The 18,987-nt window shown below is 33.4% G+C and overlaps 1 protein-coding gene across 1 annotated transcript in view; it reads right to left on the bottom strand.

Annotated features, from left to right (window-relative positions):
* The window catches only part of PRLR (prolactin receptor), a 2,068,968-nt gene that overhangs the window by 1,356,157 nt on the left and 693,824 nt on the right, over nt 1–18,987 (bottom strand). Inside the window, exon 2 of the mRNA XM_044070113.1 lies at nt 9,827–9,949. Within this exon, the coding sequence (XP_043926048.1) occupies nt 9,827–9,837 (11 nt within the window). The 5' untranslated portion in view covers nt 9,838–9,949. The remainder of the gene's footprint in view (nt 1–9,826; nt 9,950–18,987) is intronic.

Raw genomic sequence — 18,987 nt, 5'->3', positions numbered from 1 at the left:
CTTGCATATATTTTATGAACTTAGGTATAGTATTAAAGCTTGAACCATTAATAATTCTACATAAATTACTTGCATATTGTAGTATTTTTTGAAGTTCTGTTCTGTCTATTTCAGATATACTAAACTCATTTATTACTTGTTGGGTGGTTAAAGTACTGTGATTATTTAAGCATTGAAACCAGTAAATAAAGTTTTTGGATTCCCAATTAATGAGTATATTTTCTTGGATTTTTTCTTTAAAATTCTTTGATGTTTTAAATGGTATTAAGAGATCGAACCATAATTTTATATCTGGATTTATAATTATAAATTTTCTAAATAGATTATAAATATTATTCAGATATGATAAATTAGTGGGCTTTGTTGTTTTATTTTGTAAGCTATGACATAGTACATGCCAAAATATGTTGTTATAATTCTCCAACTCCATATTTTTTAATATTTTGTTTTCATTTAAGAAGAAAGTTAAATGTAAAATTTTCCATGCGGATGAATAATTTGGATTTACCCAATTTAGTATAAGTTTAATGATGGAAGCTTTAATATATGTTTCTATATCTGGAAATTTAATTCCTCCCAAGTCCCAGGGTCTAATATGATGTGAGAATGCAATTCTATTCTTTTTTGGATACCAAAGAAAATCCATTAAAAGTTTCTGTATTGTCTTTATAACTTTTTTATCTGGTAAAATAGGGATTGCTAATGCTATATAGTTTATTTGTGGTAGTAATATCATTTTTATTAATATCCAACGAACTGTTGCAGGTGAACAAAGATCCCTTCTGGAAAAACGTAAAAAATAATAATTGCAGATCCAGACGGAATCACCACAGGAGATGGAATATCTCAAAGATGGTATTTCTTTATTCGAACATAAAACACAAGTGCTTTCGCGTAGCTAACTGCACTTCTTCAGATGTAATTTAAAACTAAAAATCACAGTTATTTTATAAGGCATTTTGGCGCGCAAGCCAACAAATAATTCAATTAAAACCAACACTAAATTGGCATCACTGCCTGATTAATTAATTGCTCTATCCTTTCAAAAATCATAAGGACAAAACAAAACATAATAGACACATAATGAATAAAACCTTTCTCCATGGTTACTCAATCACTTCAGGAAGCACTTTCATAAAACTTGTAGCCATTATAAAGTTTCGGCTGAAAAGAAATTTTAAAACTTTAAGGAAACATCAAAGAATAAGATTATATCCAAGTTCAAGAATAAAACGTCACGGTAATTTAAAAATTTTTTGATGTACATTAGAGAGTTCCGTAGCAAAAACCTGTCATTGAAATAATTATCGTGCAATCTACACAATTCTCAGAAACATTTGTATTAACTGATTCTCTCCAATAAAGCTAAGCTTTATTATCAAACTAGATGCAATGTGAATTATGGAGAGTGCTGCGTATTAAGCTGAAGGTCTACATCCCTCAACTTATGTTAAAGTTGTGGAAACCTATTTAAATAATTAGTTCATGTGAACATCCCATAAAGAACTTTTCTAAATAAACATTTCTTGATATTACCTGAAAGGTAAACCGCACTCAGACTTATATGAAACCTATAGCATCATAATTATTCTCGGACTGACATGGACTTATCAGTAGGTTCTGTCAGTGTATTTAGATGTAAATAGTATGTGCAATCCAATATATGACTTGTAAGTCAATGGACCTATACATGTCAAAAATCCTTCAGAAACACTTCAAAAGCAAAGACTAAGTATTACTTAATTCATTGGAATTCCAAGATAATTTTAATTAAACATTGAAGATATCCCATTCTGCGCATATACGGAAATCAATTCAATGTCCGAGCTATGCTCCAGTTAAAACTAATAATAATAATAATAAAGACAAGAATAATAATACATAAAGTTCATTATTGTAACTTGAGAGTAGCTCAAAATATTTAGGTTTGCAACCATCTAAAGCATATCATAGTGAAAACTATATAAATGCATTGTATGGTTCGGAATGATAACAATATTAAGAAAACATTAAACTTCCAGTGTGACAGCAAGCATCATGATCAGCATAGCGCTGCAGTAATAATCATGCGAGTAGTATAATAAATAAATAATTAACCAAGCTAGATTACTATGAAATATCCGGAGCCATGACTTTTATGAAGCAAAAATTACATTACAAATCAGTAAAAAACTTGTAAGTTATTTTCGTATATTATAAAATAATGTACTAAAACATACTACTGGCCAAGGTACCCATTATAATCCCAGTCTTCACAAACTAATAATAAACGAATATGAAGGAGTAGCGCAAAAAAACTACATAAATAAACATGATTTATTTTATAACTGAATGCTATAGTTTTTAAAATTTTTTAAAAATTATCATAAAAGGTAAAAATATAATAAATATATATACACATAATTTTGACCCAAAAGTATTATCAATAATACTTTTATAAAATAAATCATTTAATGTTCTAGATGCTTCCCAAAATGTTCATAAGTAATTCCATTTTATAATATTTTCATTAATATACTTTACATTAATTCAAGTTAACAAATTGTAAATGTGTACCTCTAAGCTACATAAAAGCATTCACCAAGAACAACAATATTTATTCAGACAATGATAGTGCACTATTTTGGTAACTAAATACTTGTATATGGAAGAAACAACAGTGTTAGAGAGGAAAACTCTGCAATAGTGTGTATTTACACACCATCTTCTGGCCAGTAACTTAAATTACATCTATGTACAGTTAAATATATCCTGTGCTATGTATGAAGCGGTGAACAACTTTTAGATAAGGAAACTAAAAATAACTGAGCAGAAGGCTCGTGGTTGTTTTTTTTTTTACTTTCAAATAATACAGTAATATAATGAATACATCTAAAATGTTCATGAGTGATTCTATTGTATAACATTTTTATCACAATACTCTACATCAAACTAAATCAATGAATTTTGAATGTGCACTTTTGAATAAATTGTTATTTTGCACTGTTCTAGTAACCAAATACTTGTATAGAGAAGAAATAGCAGTGTTAAAGAAGAAAACTCTGTGATAGTGTGTATTTACACGCCATCTTCTGGCCAGTAACTTAAATTACATCTATGCATAATTAAATATATCACATGCTATGTGTGAAGTGGTGAACAACTTTTTAGATAAGGAAACTAAAAATAACTGAGCAGAAGGCTTGTGTATGTTTTTTACTTTCAAATAATACAGTAATATACTGAATACATCCAAAATGTTCATGAGTGATTCTATTGTATAACATTTTTATCACGATACTCTACATCAAATTAAATCAATGAATTTTGAATGTGCACTTTTAAATAAATTATTATTTTACACTATTCTAGTAACCAAACACTTGTATAGAAAAGAGACAGCAGTGTTAAAAAGGAAAACTTTGCAATAGTGTGCATTTATACGCTGTCTTCTGGCCAGTAACTTAAATTACATCCATGTACAATTAAATATGTCACGTGCTATGTATGAAGTGGTGAACAACTTTTTAGATAGGGAAACTAAAAATAACTGAGCAGAAGGTTTGTGGATGTTTTTTACTTTCAAATAATACAGTAATATACTGAATACATCTAAAATGTTCATGAGTGATTCTATTGTATAACATTTTTATCACAATACTCTACATCAAAATAAATCAATGAATTTTGAATGTGCACTTTAAAATAACATAAATGTGATTACTAAAAATGATAATATTTATTCAGGCATTGAAAGTGCCTTAATTTATCAACTGAGTAGTTGTAAAGAGAAAACCAATTAAAATGGCAGTTTATATTAAAAGCTTAGTGACAAAATAAAAAGAATGTCTAGTAGACTTCATTGGTTATTGTTTTCAAGTATTTAGAGAATAAGTAAATAGAGAATAAGTATTTAGAGAATAAGTAAATAGAGAATAAGTATATACTTCAGGGCTTTAATAAGTTATTAATTAGTACTAACATTTAAGTATTATATTAAACTAAACAATTAAGTAAGAAAAGAAAAAAGAAAAAAAGAACTGCTTTATACTAGTGTATTAAAGAGTTTAGTTTTAATATATTATAATCATACCTTAGTTGATACTTTGAGAGAAATAGTATCATCAGAGTTCTTTTTGTCAGTCTTTTGTTTCTTTTTTTCTCTTGCCTCCGACCAAATATTTTTTCCTGGAGCCCTTTTTAAAGAAGATGAATTTAGCCAGTCCATTTCTTCAGGTAGTGGAATTATTTTATTATTCTTTATGAAAGATGTGGCTTCCTCTATGCTATTGAATGTTCTCATGTCATTGTTACATTGGATTCTTATTTTGGCTGGATAAGAGAGCTGCGCTTTGATTTTATGTTGTTTTAAAAGTTTTACTAATGGCCATGTTTTCTTCCTTATATCCAGAACTCTTGTTGAATAGTCATTATCAAATCTTAATAATGACTGTTTATACATAACAGGACTTTTCCTCCATGCAGATCTCAGTATAAGCTCTTTATCCATAAAAGAAAAAAATTTAACTACTATGGGTCTTGGAGCTGATTTAGAAGAAATAGAAAGTGGCTTACCAATAGCTCTGTGTGCTCTTTCTATCCCATAAGATAAGCCTTCTTTTAGTCCGAGAACTTCAGGAAACCAAGAGTTCAAGAATGAGATAATGTCGTCACCTTCGGATTTCTCTGGAAGACCAAAAATCCTTATGTTTGTCCTTCTTTCTCTATTCTCTATATCATCAACTTTATTTATTAACCAAGTGTTCTGTTGTAGCAAAAATTGAGTATGTAGTTCACTTTCTTTTAACCTCCCATCAACATCACTTAAGGAAGTCTCAATGTCTGATATTTTTGTTTGTTGCTGTTGTAAGATTTCTTTAAAAACTTTTGTTTGTTTTTGGCAGTTATCTTTAAGACTTTCTAGATTTTCAGTAAATCTGTCCATTTTTAGTGATAAGTCCAGCAAAGTAGCAGATATCTGTTGCATCTCTTTTTTTATAATAGAGTCTGAGTGTGAATTCTTGGAGTTACTCATCTTCAAACAGTTTGGAATGTCCTCTGTAGTATTTGACAGGAAAATTTCAGAATTTTTTCTTCAAAATTGGTAGTTTTGTTATAAATTACTTCATCTTCGAAATTTACCCCAAATTTTTTAAATATATTTAGTTTTTCATGTATTTTCTAGTATGAGTATGAAGAGCTCAAAATCAAGCTGCTCTCAGTTAGCCATTAGGCTCCGCCCCCTCGTTTCAGGTACATCTTGAGGGACAGATAGAAGGGGGGTAAAGTTAGAGATAGATTTATCAGCCAGTAGGTTCACTATATCATCAAACCCAGTACAGGTAACATAATTCACAATCAGCTCAGTGCATTGCTGCATTGTGCTTTTGAGGTTACAAACATAAATGTCTTGTACTTGTCTTTGGCTTAGGAAGCTATTTTAACCTCAGGGTTGGCTTTGGTGGATTTTATTAAGCTCTTGAATTGTTTGTTAATTTAGCGACACTGACTTGAACATTCTGGGAATTACTTTTCATACCTTTGGTCAAAATTCTTCTCCTTTTATTCTAAAGCTTGTTGAGGTTATGGTTCCACCATGTGGGTCTGTTCCTGGGGTTTGCTTTACGCTTGTTCCTATGATTTACAGCTGCATTTGTGCAGCTCTTTACATGCTTCTGTACTGTGGTGGTGTGCCTTTCTGTATATTCAGTGGGAGTAACTGGTTTTGGTAGGGATTTGAAGCTTGACAATGTATCCCTTAGTAGTAGGTAGATTGGTTAGGTGGTAGGGATCTCAGGTTTTAGTTTTATTTCACCCTAACAAGTAATGACGATACACAAGAGATGGTACCAGATGCTTTCATATTAGTGAGGACAGGATCTCAGATGTTATTCCTTGTAGTCGGTACTCTGATTGTTCCAAGGCATTTGTACTGACAATGTCAAGGTATCTCTGCACTTGTGCAATAGTGGTGCTGTAGGTTTTCCAGTTGGAATTATATCACCTAGGAAAATGGTATTGCATTTAATAGTGAGTGATTCTAGTTCTTGTAGATAAGCATTGTGACTTTCTTTTGTCACAGAGGGAGTTCGATAGTGAGCTAATATATGGTACGGGACTTTTCTGATAGTTACTTGGGCATGAAAAAGCTCTAGTGCATCTTGCTGTTTTCCTAGCCTTGATGTGAATCTCTTCTGGATGTAGACTGAGACACCTCCACTTGTTTTTTTCCACTCCTAAGTAGTAGTTGGTCTAAATGTGTGGAAGACATTATAGCTCTGTACAGCCAAATTATTCTCTGCTAGTTTAGACCATGTATCAGTCACTACAGGTAGACTGATGTCCTCCAGGGTGATCAGTCATAACAGATACATTGATGTCCTCCAGGGTGATCAGTCACTACAGGTAGACTGATGTCCTCCAGGGTGATCAGTCACTACAGGTAAATTGATGTCCTCCAGGGTGATCAGTCACTACAGGTAGACTGATGTCCTCCAGGCTGATTGCAGCTTATAGGGAATGGAGTTTTTTGTTTAGCTTCATAGCATTGAGCAGTAACACTTTCATATTTCCTTTGCTTGTTTCATTATGTTGGTAGGTTTATCAGGTTGGCATTACCTAAAAAAGACACTATGAAGGTGGACGATGTCTTTGCCAATAATTAAAACCCTAGAGGGGAAAGAGGCCATCCCCAGTGAAGCAGAGAGTGGTCTGTAAATTATATCCTCTCAGGCTGATAAATATTGCACCTTCAGACTATTATTTTTTTGAAGTCAATTATTTTTTCCTCATATCGTGGCATCATTCTCAGAGAAGGTAGAATGCTGCTCAATGCTAGGCTTATATCTGCCTTGGATATACATAGTGTGAGAGCTCCATCATGTCTTTCTTCAGAAGGTATACTTAAGCCATTGACACACTGGCTTGAACAATGACATGCCATACCGGTACTTACTGTTCAAGAACCTGAGTGCATGTATGATCTGTTAAATCCTGGCACCAGACAAGCAAATAAACATCACTCATTCCTTGCTCAGCCTGGTAAGAGGCACATCTGTCTGTCTTACAATGGAGTCACCTATAACAAGAATGTTTGGTTGGGTCGAAGTCTGCTTTATGGGCTCAGCATCTGTGACTTTGGGACTCCTTGTGCTATGTGAGGAAGTAGGTTTAATATGCTGAGTGTGCTTTGTGCTTGTGTTGTATTTTGGAGGTCTTTGAGGTTTAGGCATGTTAGTCTTTAGAACCTCAGCATATGACTGTGTTTTGTAATGGCTTTGGGGAGGTGTGATGTGTGGTGCAGTGCTAACAGTTTTGGTGTCTGAGTTTATGTGTGTGAGACTTTTGCCTTTGATGATATTATGCACGCATATTTCTCACACTCTGTCTTATGTTCTTTGAGTAATAGATGATTGTCAGACAGCATGAGACAATTCTTACACTATTTCAAGATACCAACCTCAATCAGACTGACTAGAGATTTTCTAAAGTGCTGTTCTATGATACCAACATGAATGACTCTGGGAGCAAGGGTAACTATAACTGCTCGGAGTTCAGTTTTAGAATAATGTTTAGGTGGACTTGCTACTGAGTATTTAAATTTTAATACAAAAAGACTAGCTGAGAAACCTTCTGCCACCAGTAAGAACCAGTAAATTAATTATAGTAAAAAAACTCATTAATTCGGTAGTAAAATGAGTGCAAGCAGTATCAGCCCACTCAATATTAACCAATTTTATCAAAGGTCTTTTAGCCTGGTGAGTAGTCTAAGGGGAGAGACATTGCAACCTGATACTTATCCACGTACTGTCAACAGAAAATCAACAGGGAGAGGGAGAGAAGTATGTAGATCTATTATATATATGTTATATATCTATATTCATAGCTATAGCTATATATCTATATAGACAGATAGACATATGTATATCTGTGTGTGTGTGTAAATATACCAATGTGCATATGTGTGTGTGTGTGCGTGTTTGTGTGTGTGTGTGTACATATGTGTGTGTGTGTGTGTGTGTGTGTGTGTGTGTGTGTGTGTGTGTGTGTGTGCGCGCGCGCGCATGTATATACCTGTGAAAAAAATCACAGACTGAAGATGATACATTGTACAAAAAGTATCTTTTTCTACCACAGACTCCAACTAAAAACATTATTGAACACACAAAAATAAACAAATTCCACAAGCACTCTCATTTAGCAAACAAAATGCATTGTCCGTAAGTCTGCAATAAGTATTTTTTTAGTCCACAAGAAGTATTTTTTTTTCTGTTATGCCTTTCCAGTATATCTAGAATAAGTGGTTTGACTAGTATGAGAACTGAGGGGAAAACATTCCCCCAAATATACAAACACAGTCACAAAAAATCTACCTGATATCACCATCATCATCTCCTTTCGGCTCCTCCTGTTTAGGGGTTGCCATAATGGAACATCAGTCCGCAGAACAATTGTCAGTGGAGTTTTACGGTGTCGAGTTGCCAGCCCAGCACCCAACCTTCCACAGAAGGCACACACATGCACACACTCATACCTATGGTAAATTAAGAGTGTCCAATCCACCTACAGCATGTCTTTGGGATGTGGCAGGACACTAGATCACACGGAGGAAACCCATGCAACCACAGGAAGTACATGAAGACTCCACACAGAAGGCATCCCAGCCCATGTGCTTACCACAGCCAGGTCAAACTAGGGACAATTTAATTTGATGAGAGTAATTATTTTGTTAGTACATTGCATTCCTTCATTCCTTCAACAGGTAGAATCATGATTCCAAAGCGCCATCAGTGCATGCCTTGTTATGCTCTTTTATTTCCTCATTTCAGAAAGTGCTGCATTCGTATCTCTTCTTCTGCAAACACAGAAAACAAAAAAAAACTATATATATATATATATATATATATATATATATATATATATATATAATTTAATGAAGCCAAACCTGAGTTAATTATGAGGTTGGAATGTATCTATGCTTTATGTTAGATTTTATTTTAAAACTCTCTGCTATCTGTTATCTAAAATGTGTATGCATGTTTTTATGAATAGATGTCAGCTAAAAAAAGACGAATCATCGGTTTGCTTTTATTTAACACATCTCACACTGAAAGTGAATAAAATGACAGCTAAACAAAGGTGAACCATATCAAGGACAGATTAGGAATATTACAAAGTCTTCAAAGCCAGTATAACTTCATGAAGCGGTATTCAATGCCAGTGTGAAATATGTTCCTATTAAATCTTGTCAGACTGAATACAAAAGCCCCACACAATGAAGAATCAGGGTAGTTGCATTACACTGACCTTATTCAAAATAGCAGTTTTACAGTTTTGTGGCATTTTAAATTAAATGTATCACAATACATTTTTAACACAAAAGTGTTTTCCTGAATTGCATTTTACTCAGTTTCAGCGAAGACATGGTAACCACCATGATGACATCTTACCCATATCACTTCACTTCTCTAGGGCTCCCCGATTTATTCAAGAGTAGAATCATGACCTGATACTACTACTACTCTGACTTTGTATGCTTTCTGTTTCCATATTTCAATGTTGGTTGTATACTTGTTTCTTTTTTTGTTCCACATGCATATCTCATTTTTGTCATTGTACACATTTTCATATGAGCATACTTTAAAGTATGATGCTGTCGCACTTAAAGAAAGACCTGTGACACATATGCTGTTAGTCTTTTATATCTGCATGCACAAAAGACTGCCTTTGTGCCTTAGGATCTGCAAATATCTCAGTGCTTTTGTTGTCATTTTAACTGAAGGTACTTTTACAGACTATATTTTATTATTCAAATACAGCTTTTTATCAATCATTTTTGCTTACTTACCAAATGACCATGCATGTGTTGTTAGAAACCTTTTCTTCTTCACCGATTCATTGGCATTCTGGGATTTGATTAGATGAAATGGTACAAAGCCCTCATATCTCTGCTTTAGAGTTTCTGTTTATTCTGTTTATAGAAAATCATATTTTGTTAATAACTTATTACCATATGGTAAACTATACTTACATACTTTACTACCACTGGAACACTGTCCACTAATTTCAGAAGAGAATTCAATCACAAAACACATTATTCATTTTTATAAGCTAAACACGAAACAGTACTTTGATGAGTGGGATGTTAGTGATCTAGCACCATATTATTTTACTTAGTACGCATATGTGCTTCAGTTCTCAGACTCACAGACCAAACGAGGAAGGATGTCACTAAAAGTCTTAGAATCAAAGTAAAGAAATCTACTATGGACGTTTCCATAAAATGCTGAGTAAAAAGTAATACTGGTCTTAGAATCAAAGTAAAGAAATCTACTATGGACGTTTCCATAAAATGCTGAGTAAAAAGTAATACTGGTCCTGTTTCTTCAGTGAAAAGGAATATGGCTGCACCTGTACCACTTTTTCCTACTAAAACAGTGTACCGCCAGGTAGTTAAATGTTCCATATGAACACAATAGGTCTTGTCATGGATGTAAATGCACAGTTCTGTCAAGTGCTTTACTTCCTTCCCACACTACTTATGAGTGTAGAAAAGTGTTTGGAATAATCCACACCTGATCCACTTATCTGTGATGATATGAGTCTCAGATCAGACCCAATATGCTTTGGCTATGATCTTTGCTTGTACTTCTTTCACCACAGACTATACTGCCTACTGATTCTTTGCTCCAAATGCTCTCTGTGACAACATGACTTGTTCTCAGATGACATCTGATGAGTGCTGTCTGAAAAGATACTGAAAACACAGACAACTGCAATATTTCCCACAATCCATCACATGGGGAAACTATTTATGCAAGTCGCTTACATGTAAAAAGGCCTTTAACCTCCTATCCATTTCATTGCTAATATAGTAACAAAATTGCACATCTGTAAAAGGCTCATCATCCAGGACTAGTTTCATTTATACCTCATAATCCAGGCTCATGCCATTGTATTGTGCAGGCTGTTTGTACAGAGGATAACATCAGTTTGCATCCTCATTGATCAAGGCTTAGATGAAGAGTGAAGTTCTGAAATGTGGAAGAAGTGGCAAGAAGGATCATAGATAACAGGTCAATATAGACAGCAACTTGCATACTGGAAGAATTAATGGACTATCAATGGTGGTGATAGGCTATGGAGCACCACTGTTAGTGATTGGCTATGGAGATCCAGTGAAGGTGACAGGCTGCTGATAAGCTATGGAGTACCAATGATGTTTATAGGCTATGGAGAACCAATGGCAGTGATTTTCTGCTGATAGGCTATGGTGAACCAGTGGTCATGATAAGCTATGGAAGACCAATGTTGCTGATTGGCTATGGAAAACCAATGGTGGTGATAGGCTATAGAGTACCAGTGGTGGTGATATGGAGTTATAAAGGTGGTGATAGGGTATGGAGAACTAATGGTGGTGATAAGGTGTTTGATACAGTTATACTAGAGGTGATGGGAGCTACTGAAAGACAGACAATAAATCAAGTGAAAACAACTGGAAGGCAGAGTTAGATTTGATGAGGGCTTTTATGGCTTCTGTATGATGCACAAAATCATACAGATAGGCAGGCTATGATGTTTATTGCAGGATTGGGTTGCATGAAGCTGAAGTCATGTAAATTTTTATCTTTTGACACACATACTGTTACTTTAATATTTATGAATATATAACTTTAGTTAACAGATTAGAAGTACAAAAGTAAACTTCTCCTGAACCATCTCAACTGGCATATTTGCCTGGTTCTCATTTATAATGTGAGTTTATGATGACTGCATTTATTACAGTTGCTTGACTATTCACTTATGGAACTATAATACTTTAAATTAAATAAGCACCAAGATATTAAAATAACATAAAAAGGGACATAATACTACTACTACTACTAATAATAATAATAATAATATAATGGTACCATTGAATGCTTAACTCTGATGTACATAGGAAAGATTCTGACTGGTGCAAAAGGATGCAGTGCTCTTAAAAAGGAAGGGAAAATGTATGAAAATGATGATGAAGAATGTGCAATGAAGGGGAAACATGCAATAGACTACGAGAGGAAGGAACTTTACAGTGAAAGGATAAACAAAGGAGGAATCTACAGATAATGGCAGTCATTGGTGAGAATAAAAGGCCAAAAGTAACCATAAAATATGAAGAAGCATACTTTTGAAGAAACATATTAAGATTGTAACCAATATATACTCCTATATATTCCTCACATGTGTACAGTAACACTCCTTATACCTAATGTCTGCTTGTCACATATATTGCACATGAACTGCTCACATACTAAATGTTTTATAGATACAATTTCATATTATATATAAAGTCACCACAAAATAAATACCCATTTTATCTTTTATAGTGTCACTACAGAACAGTTACCTGTTTGTATCTGGATGTCCTAAGAACTATCTATGTAATGTATTTTTGAACAATTTTGTTTGTCATAAGTATCTTAAATTTTTCTGCTGAAACTTTTCTCCCTGGGCCTCCAGTGAAAATGGACTTTGTTCAGTCAGACTTTCATAGGTTCATAAGTTGTTACCAGGCTAATGGCCTCTAGGACCCTTAAAAGCCTAGCTGCTCATCTCAACCCATTTGGATCCTGAGCATCGTGGGTGCCTTCACAGGAGGGAATGTTAGTATGGAGGTGGCTAATGATTTGTGTGGGAGGAGTGTTAGTTATAATAATACTTTTCTTACTTACATCCTTTGTCCATAAGGGACAAGGGGGCCAGATTGATCTAATTGTCAAGGTTTTGTTTGAATGAGGTCGGTGATGAACTCTGTTTTACATAGATTGGGAGCCTATTCCATAGAGCAGGGATCCTTTAGGATACACATCTGTCTCTCCAATACATTCTCCTTATGTCATAAGTTCAGTTCAAATCCCTGGTGTTGCTTTGCACATGTACAACAGATCCCTCAAGGGCTCAGTCTGAAGAAGTCCTGTAAGCCAGGCAGACAGCCCCTGCCAGCAGCCTGTAGGCGATCAGCGTAGGACAAAGTATCCTTACCCTGAATTCTTCTGGTAAGAAATTTTTGTTGGCATTCCAACTATTGCAAGTGCCTGGTTAGATACATGCCAAAGAGGGCATTATATTCAATGACAGGTCTGGCAAGCACTGATTAGTGTGCTTTTTTCCTGGTAAACAAAAACAAATACATTTGTGTGTGTGTATATGTGTATATATCTATATATATCTATCTATCTCTCATATATATATATATATATATATATATATATATATATATATAGATATATATATATATGTATATATATGTATATATATATATATATATATATATATATATATATATATATATATATATATATCTAGGTCCACTTTGTAATTTCGAAAATTCAAAACCTCGAAAATCAGAATCCCGATGTTCAGATATTCAAGGTTTTGAAATCTCAAAATGCAAAAAAAAAAAAAAAAAAACTAAAACAAAAAAATGTTAGACATCATGTTTCTGCAGGGAGGCAAGTCCCCCACACCCCCTGCTACTTAAATATACCAACTCTGAGATTACACTACAGTGAAGTGAATGGTAAAATTACCATTACACACTGTTGGGCGATCTCAGTTGTTTAGCTTCGAGATTTCAAATCTTCAAACTTCTAAACATCTAGATTCTCATGTTTGAGGTTTTGAGAGTTCAAAATTACAAAGTTGACCTATATATATATATATATATATATATATATATATATATATATATATATATATGTGTGTGTGTGTGTGTGTGTGTGTGTATACAACTTAATATAATTTATGCTCATCTTACATTTAAAAAATGTGCACATCATGACATATATTGACCATACACACTTAATGAATGAATCCATCATTTTCAGCCATTGAGGCCTACTGCCATAAAATGCACATCATCTTTATGAAAAAGAAAGGTGTGGACTTGTCCTTGTGTAAATTCTGAATTGCTAGAATAAAAGGAATATTTTGTTCTTGTGCTGTTCATTTATGACTTCATTAGCAAGTTGTTAGGCCCTTGTTTAACACCCCTCACACACTCTCTCCAGAGAAATGAAGAAACACAAAATAGTACCTGATTGCTATAAAATGTGTTTGCTTTGTATTTAAACATTTTTTTTTAATTTACAGTCAGTTTGTGACTAGACTAACTGATCAGGTAAGACAGTGATCTATGTATTACATTCTGTTTGAGAAAGCTTCAAAGTGCACACACTTTAAATGTTCAGTTTCAAGGAGTTGCTTGTGACCTGCAGTCCTTCTATCTTTATAAAATGCTCACTGAAATGTTTAGTAGACCAAACCATGTAACATATATTGTTTCTGAGAGTTTAATACATGTTGTTTTCATATAATTTTTATAGCAATATCTGTACACTAATTAGATCCCTTATGGCACAATTTGTTCAGCTAGTAGAAATTAATTAAACATTAAAGTGCCTCAGTTAAAAACTGGGTAGTTGTTTGGTAGACTTGTCTTTGGAGAAAAAAAATATATTTTCCTCTGTAGCAGATCTTTTATCACAAAAAGGGAGAGCCTGTTTTGTTTTCTTATTTTTGTGGTCAGTGGATTTTCCTGACTTGATACGTCTTAACATTTCAGAAGGATTTTAATTGTCAGCAGTCCAATGGTTGTTTGCCAAAGTAGCAGTGATTGTAATTTTCATGAACGTGGCTTAATTAAAGTGATTGATTTGACTAAAAAGCATAGAAAAACTGTTCTTTTCAGTCTGATGGAAAAATTCAGTGTGTATGTGTGTGTGTATGCACGCGCGCACACGCGCGCGCGTGTGTGTGTGTGTGCGTGTGTGTGTGTGTGTGTGTGTGTGTGTGTGTGTGTGTGTGTGTGTGTGTGTGTGTGTGTGCAGAGGTGATCATCTCAGTACGCAGAGGTTACTCAATGGAGGAGTTGGTTATATTAAATGGGGTAGGTGCAGGAGATGGAAAGCCATGCAGAGAAAGTTTGATGTAGTGTTCTTTTGAGAAGACTGATTTTGTTTAGTTGAGTATCCAAATCTTGCTTCAAAAGAACAGACTACAAGAAAAAGTTGCTTTTGCTAATGTCAGAAGTTTCCAAATTCAACATCCAGAGATTAGACATCTGAACCTTTGAGATTCGGACTTGAATATGTTAGACATTTTTTTGAGTAATTATAAAATGTAGAGATTAATCTACATATATCATTCAAGAGCAGTCTCTTTTTGTTTTAGGATGAATTGGAATCAACCATGATGTATTATTAACAATGTTTTCGAATGGCAATGTATACTGTAAGAGCAGTGTAATTAAAACAATGGTAATGCTAATCTTTGTAAACTAAGCACTGCCCCTAGAGAATGCCCCTTTCAATTAGGATGCAACTCATGAAGAATGAATAAATGATGCAGCACTTAGGATTAGAATAATTTTTTTAGCACTCAGTCTTATAATTCAAAAATCACACTGCTATGTCTATCACTGCCATTAAGATGTACCACCATAGTGTGATATCAATAGGCATACAGTCAAATGTTATACTGAATGTTTTTGTCTGTTCTGTTCACCTCTTATACAGATGATATATTTTACATCCTCTGAAGAGTCAAGGTTGAATAAAATAAACTATTGTATTTTTAGTTTGCTTTTAGTCTGGTATTCAGCAGGACAATTCTTGCTTTGGATGAAATATGTTCCCAGTCTTTTTCTAGGGGACCCCAGGTTACCTGCAATTGAGTGGTGCCCTACAAACGTTATTGATTATATCAATCTGAACTTCATCTGCTGGTCTCATGGGTGCTTCAGTCTTCAGTCAAGTCTCTGTTTTGTGGGGCAAACCTCACCAGAAACAAACAGGTAGAGATCTTCCTAAAATACAAAACACTTGAGCTTGTTTATTTTGGAAAGATTTTCTGCATTGCTGAATATTTCCTTCACCACTGCACATCATGTTGTGCTCACTGGAATGGAAACACATATTTATTTGTTTATTTTCTCATTCATTCACTTGTTTATCATTTGGGTAACGAAACTGGTACCTTTTGGACTCTTTTCAGCCACAAGCACAACAGTAAACACAAATTACTTTTGCACATTTTATGTAAGCAACTGAAGCAGTTTACTTTTGGAAGGTGGGTTAATAACAGAGCAGTAAGATTAAAACTCACACAGAAGCAAAGAGGGCACACTAAACTCTGGACAGGCAGGGACTAATACCAGGATTCGATTTCTAACCACAGAGCTTGAAACAGAGATCTTGACACTCTGCTAAGTTAACCACATGGCTCCGAGGCAACAAAAAGAATTGGGCCTTGCTCATGTCTTCATGTTTTCATAAGCCATTATTTTCTATAACTATGAGTTATATGATACTATCTTACTTCAAAAATCAGTTATGCAAATTTGAAATGACAATGTGTTACTATATATATATATATATATATATATATATATATATATATATATATATATATATATATATATATATATATATATATATATATATATATATATATATATATATATATATCTATAGTGTGAAAGTTAGGAGCACTACAAGTGCAGTAAATGTACATTATAGCATTGTCATCACTACTAATGTGGTGATATTATTTGCATGTTTGATTTATTTGCAAGACTGCAGTGCTTAGGGTCATTAGTTTACAAATGTCACTCACCATTTGGGAGTACAGCTGGATTATGTAACAAGCAAATTATGACTGTACTGTGCTTTGAGCAGTTATTTTTGTTTGCAACAGTGTAGGATTTGATTAGCCAATGACTGGCTTACAAGAGACGTGAATGTCTAGTAATCAGCTATATAGATCAGTAAACTGTACAAATTGTACAATGGTGTCGTAATATTGTTTTTTGTGAAACACATTTTAAAAAAATAAAATAGAAATCTGTAGTCATCTAATATTATAAATGGAATGAATAAAGTCCTGGGGTCCAACCAAATATACAACAGATATTGCCACCCAAATAGTAGCAATGAAACGCCAGGAAACTGGATACTGTGCCAGAGACAAAACTCTTTTATTGGTTTCACAATAGACAAGGTTAAGCACTTTCATCAAAGTATAAATCACTTCTTCAGAACACATACTGTTAAAAAACACTCCCTTATATACATATCATCTCCCTTAAAAAAAACGCCCAATACATCAATCATTCAATTAAATATTAAGCATCTTAAAGACAAACAGTACCTGGTATAAAAATATTTCTCTTCCATATTTTCATTCATTACATTTATTATAAAATTACTAAAACTAACCTGAAACTGAATGCATGTGAAAATATTCACACTACATATGAATGTAAATATAAAAAACAACATTGAACAACAAACCAACATACAAAAAAAAAAACTTTAAAAACAAGAAACCCACAGTCATTATACATTCACCATAATACTATGATTAGTATAAGTATGAATATACCACTGCTGGAAAAAATGTAAATAGACGTTGTTATGCGCTAATATATTAAGTCCCCACAGTTATAATACTTTGACCATATGCAAGTGAAGTGGACCTCTAAAATGCACCTGATAGTAGTTACAAAAATGATCTGAATTGTATTGTTAAAAATTAATAACAATATATCAAAAAATGATATTTGATATACCACTACTAATATATTTGAGTAATTTATTTTAGGTCTTAATAAGTGGTTTAGTAGGGATCATTTCATTTAACCCCGGAGATATAGATGCGTCTAATCTAATCTGCCATCTAATCTCCCTTTCACCCACAACTGCCTTTATGTTACCCCCTCGGGGGTTTGGTGAGATCACCTCCAAAATTGCAAATTTAAAACCAATACATTGTGGATTTTTAATCAGATGTCTAGACAGGGCATTGTTAGTATCACATCTCCTAATACAATATATGTGGTCATATATCCTGTTTTTCAAACACCGGTCAGTCTTTCCAACATAATAGTTCATACATGTTTGACAAACACCTAAATAAATTATATGTTTGGTCTGACAGTTCCCATGACAGAATTTGACCTTGCTTCTTATACTATTGTTTAACATAATATAGGGTACCTCCAATATATATTTACAATAGTTACATTGACCACATTTTTTTGTACCTATCTTGTGTGTTTTGTTTCTCTTGTAATAACTTGTTTTAACCTCAATAATTCTTTTCAAATTGTTCCCCGTCTTGTACACAAATTGTGGTCTGTCAGGTATTTTCTCCTTAGTTGACGGATCACTAGTCAATATATTCCAATTTGATGTAATTATGTTTTTAAGACTGTCTACTTGCAGATGAATTAGCAATGAAATTAAAACATACTTTTTTTCTATGACACTGAAGTCAAGATATTGCACAGTCTTTAGTAAATTTGTACTGTAAGCCTAAAGATGTATTCACACTTTGAAGCCTGTATGCCTCTAGTTATACTAATTACATACTGTACCATTCCACTACACACACACACACACACACACACATATATATATATATATATATATAGATATATAGATATATATATATATATATATACATATATATATATATATATATATATATATATATATATATAGATATATATATATATATATATACACATATATATATATATATATATATATATATATATATAAATGATCTGTTCTTCCTGATGTATGAGCATTTGAAACGTGATGGATGGTAAGAACAACTGCATCGTTTTCAGCAGTTTCTGTCTCAGAACAGCTGCTGTAGCAGCTTGTTATAACATGATTGTTGAGATCCTAGTACCTTGTTATAACAAGGATGCAGCATTTAGTTATTTTCTGAGCTCTGTAAAGCAGCTTTTTTGTTTATTAGTGTTAAACTGGGAACATAAATTGTTCTCAGCATATTTGATTTTGCATGCTTAATATAGTGAGTAAAACTGGAATGCAAAGTTGCCCTAGGCATGCCTGCTTTTTGTATGCATAATATATTGGGATGAACCATACACTCCATGGTAAATGCAAAGCCAGTTGTTTCTTAGTCATTAGAAAAACAGTGGGAATAGCTGCAGTA

The sequence above is a fragment of the Protopterus annectens genome, chromosome 1.part0, assembly GCF_019279795.1.
Source record: "Protopterus annectens isolate FY-2018-M chromosome 1.part0, PAN1.0, whole genome shotgun sequence".
In the NCBI taxonomy this organism is placed as follows: domain Eukaryota; kingdom Metazoa; phylum Chordata; order Ceratodontiformes; family Protopteridae; genus Protopterus; species Protopterus annectens.
Note: the sequence above shows the minus strand (reverse complement) of the source record. Positions and strands in the feature narration are given on the sequence as shown.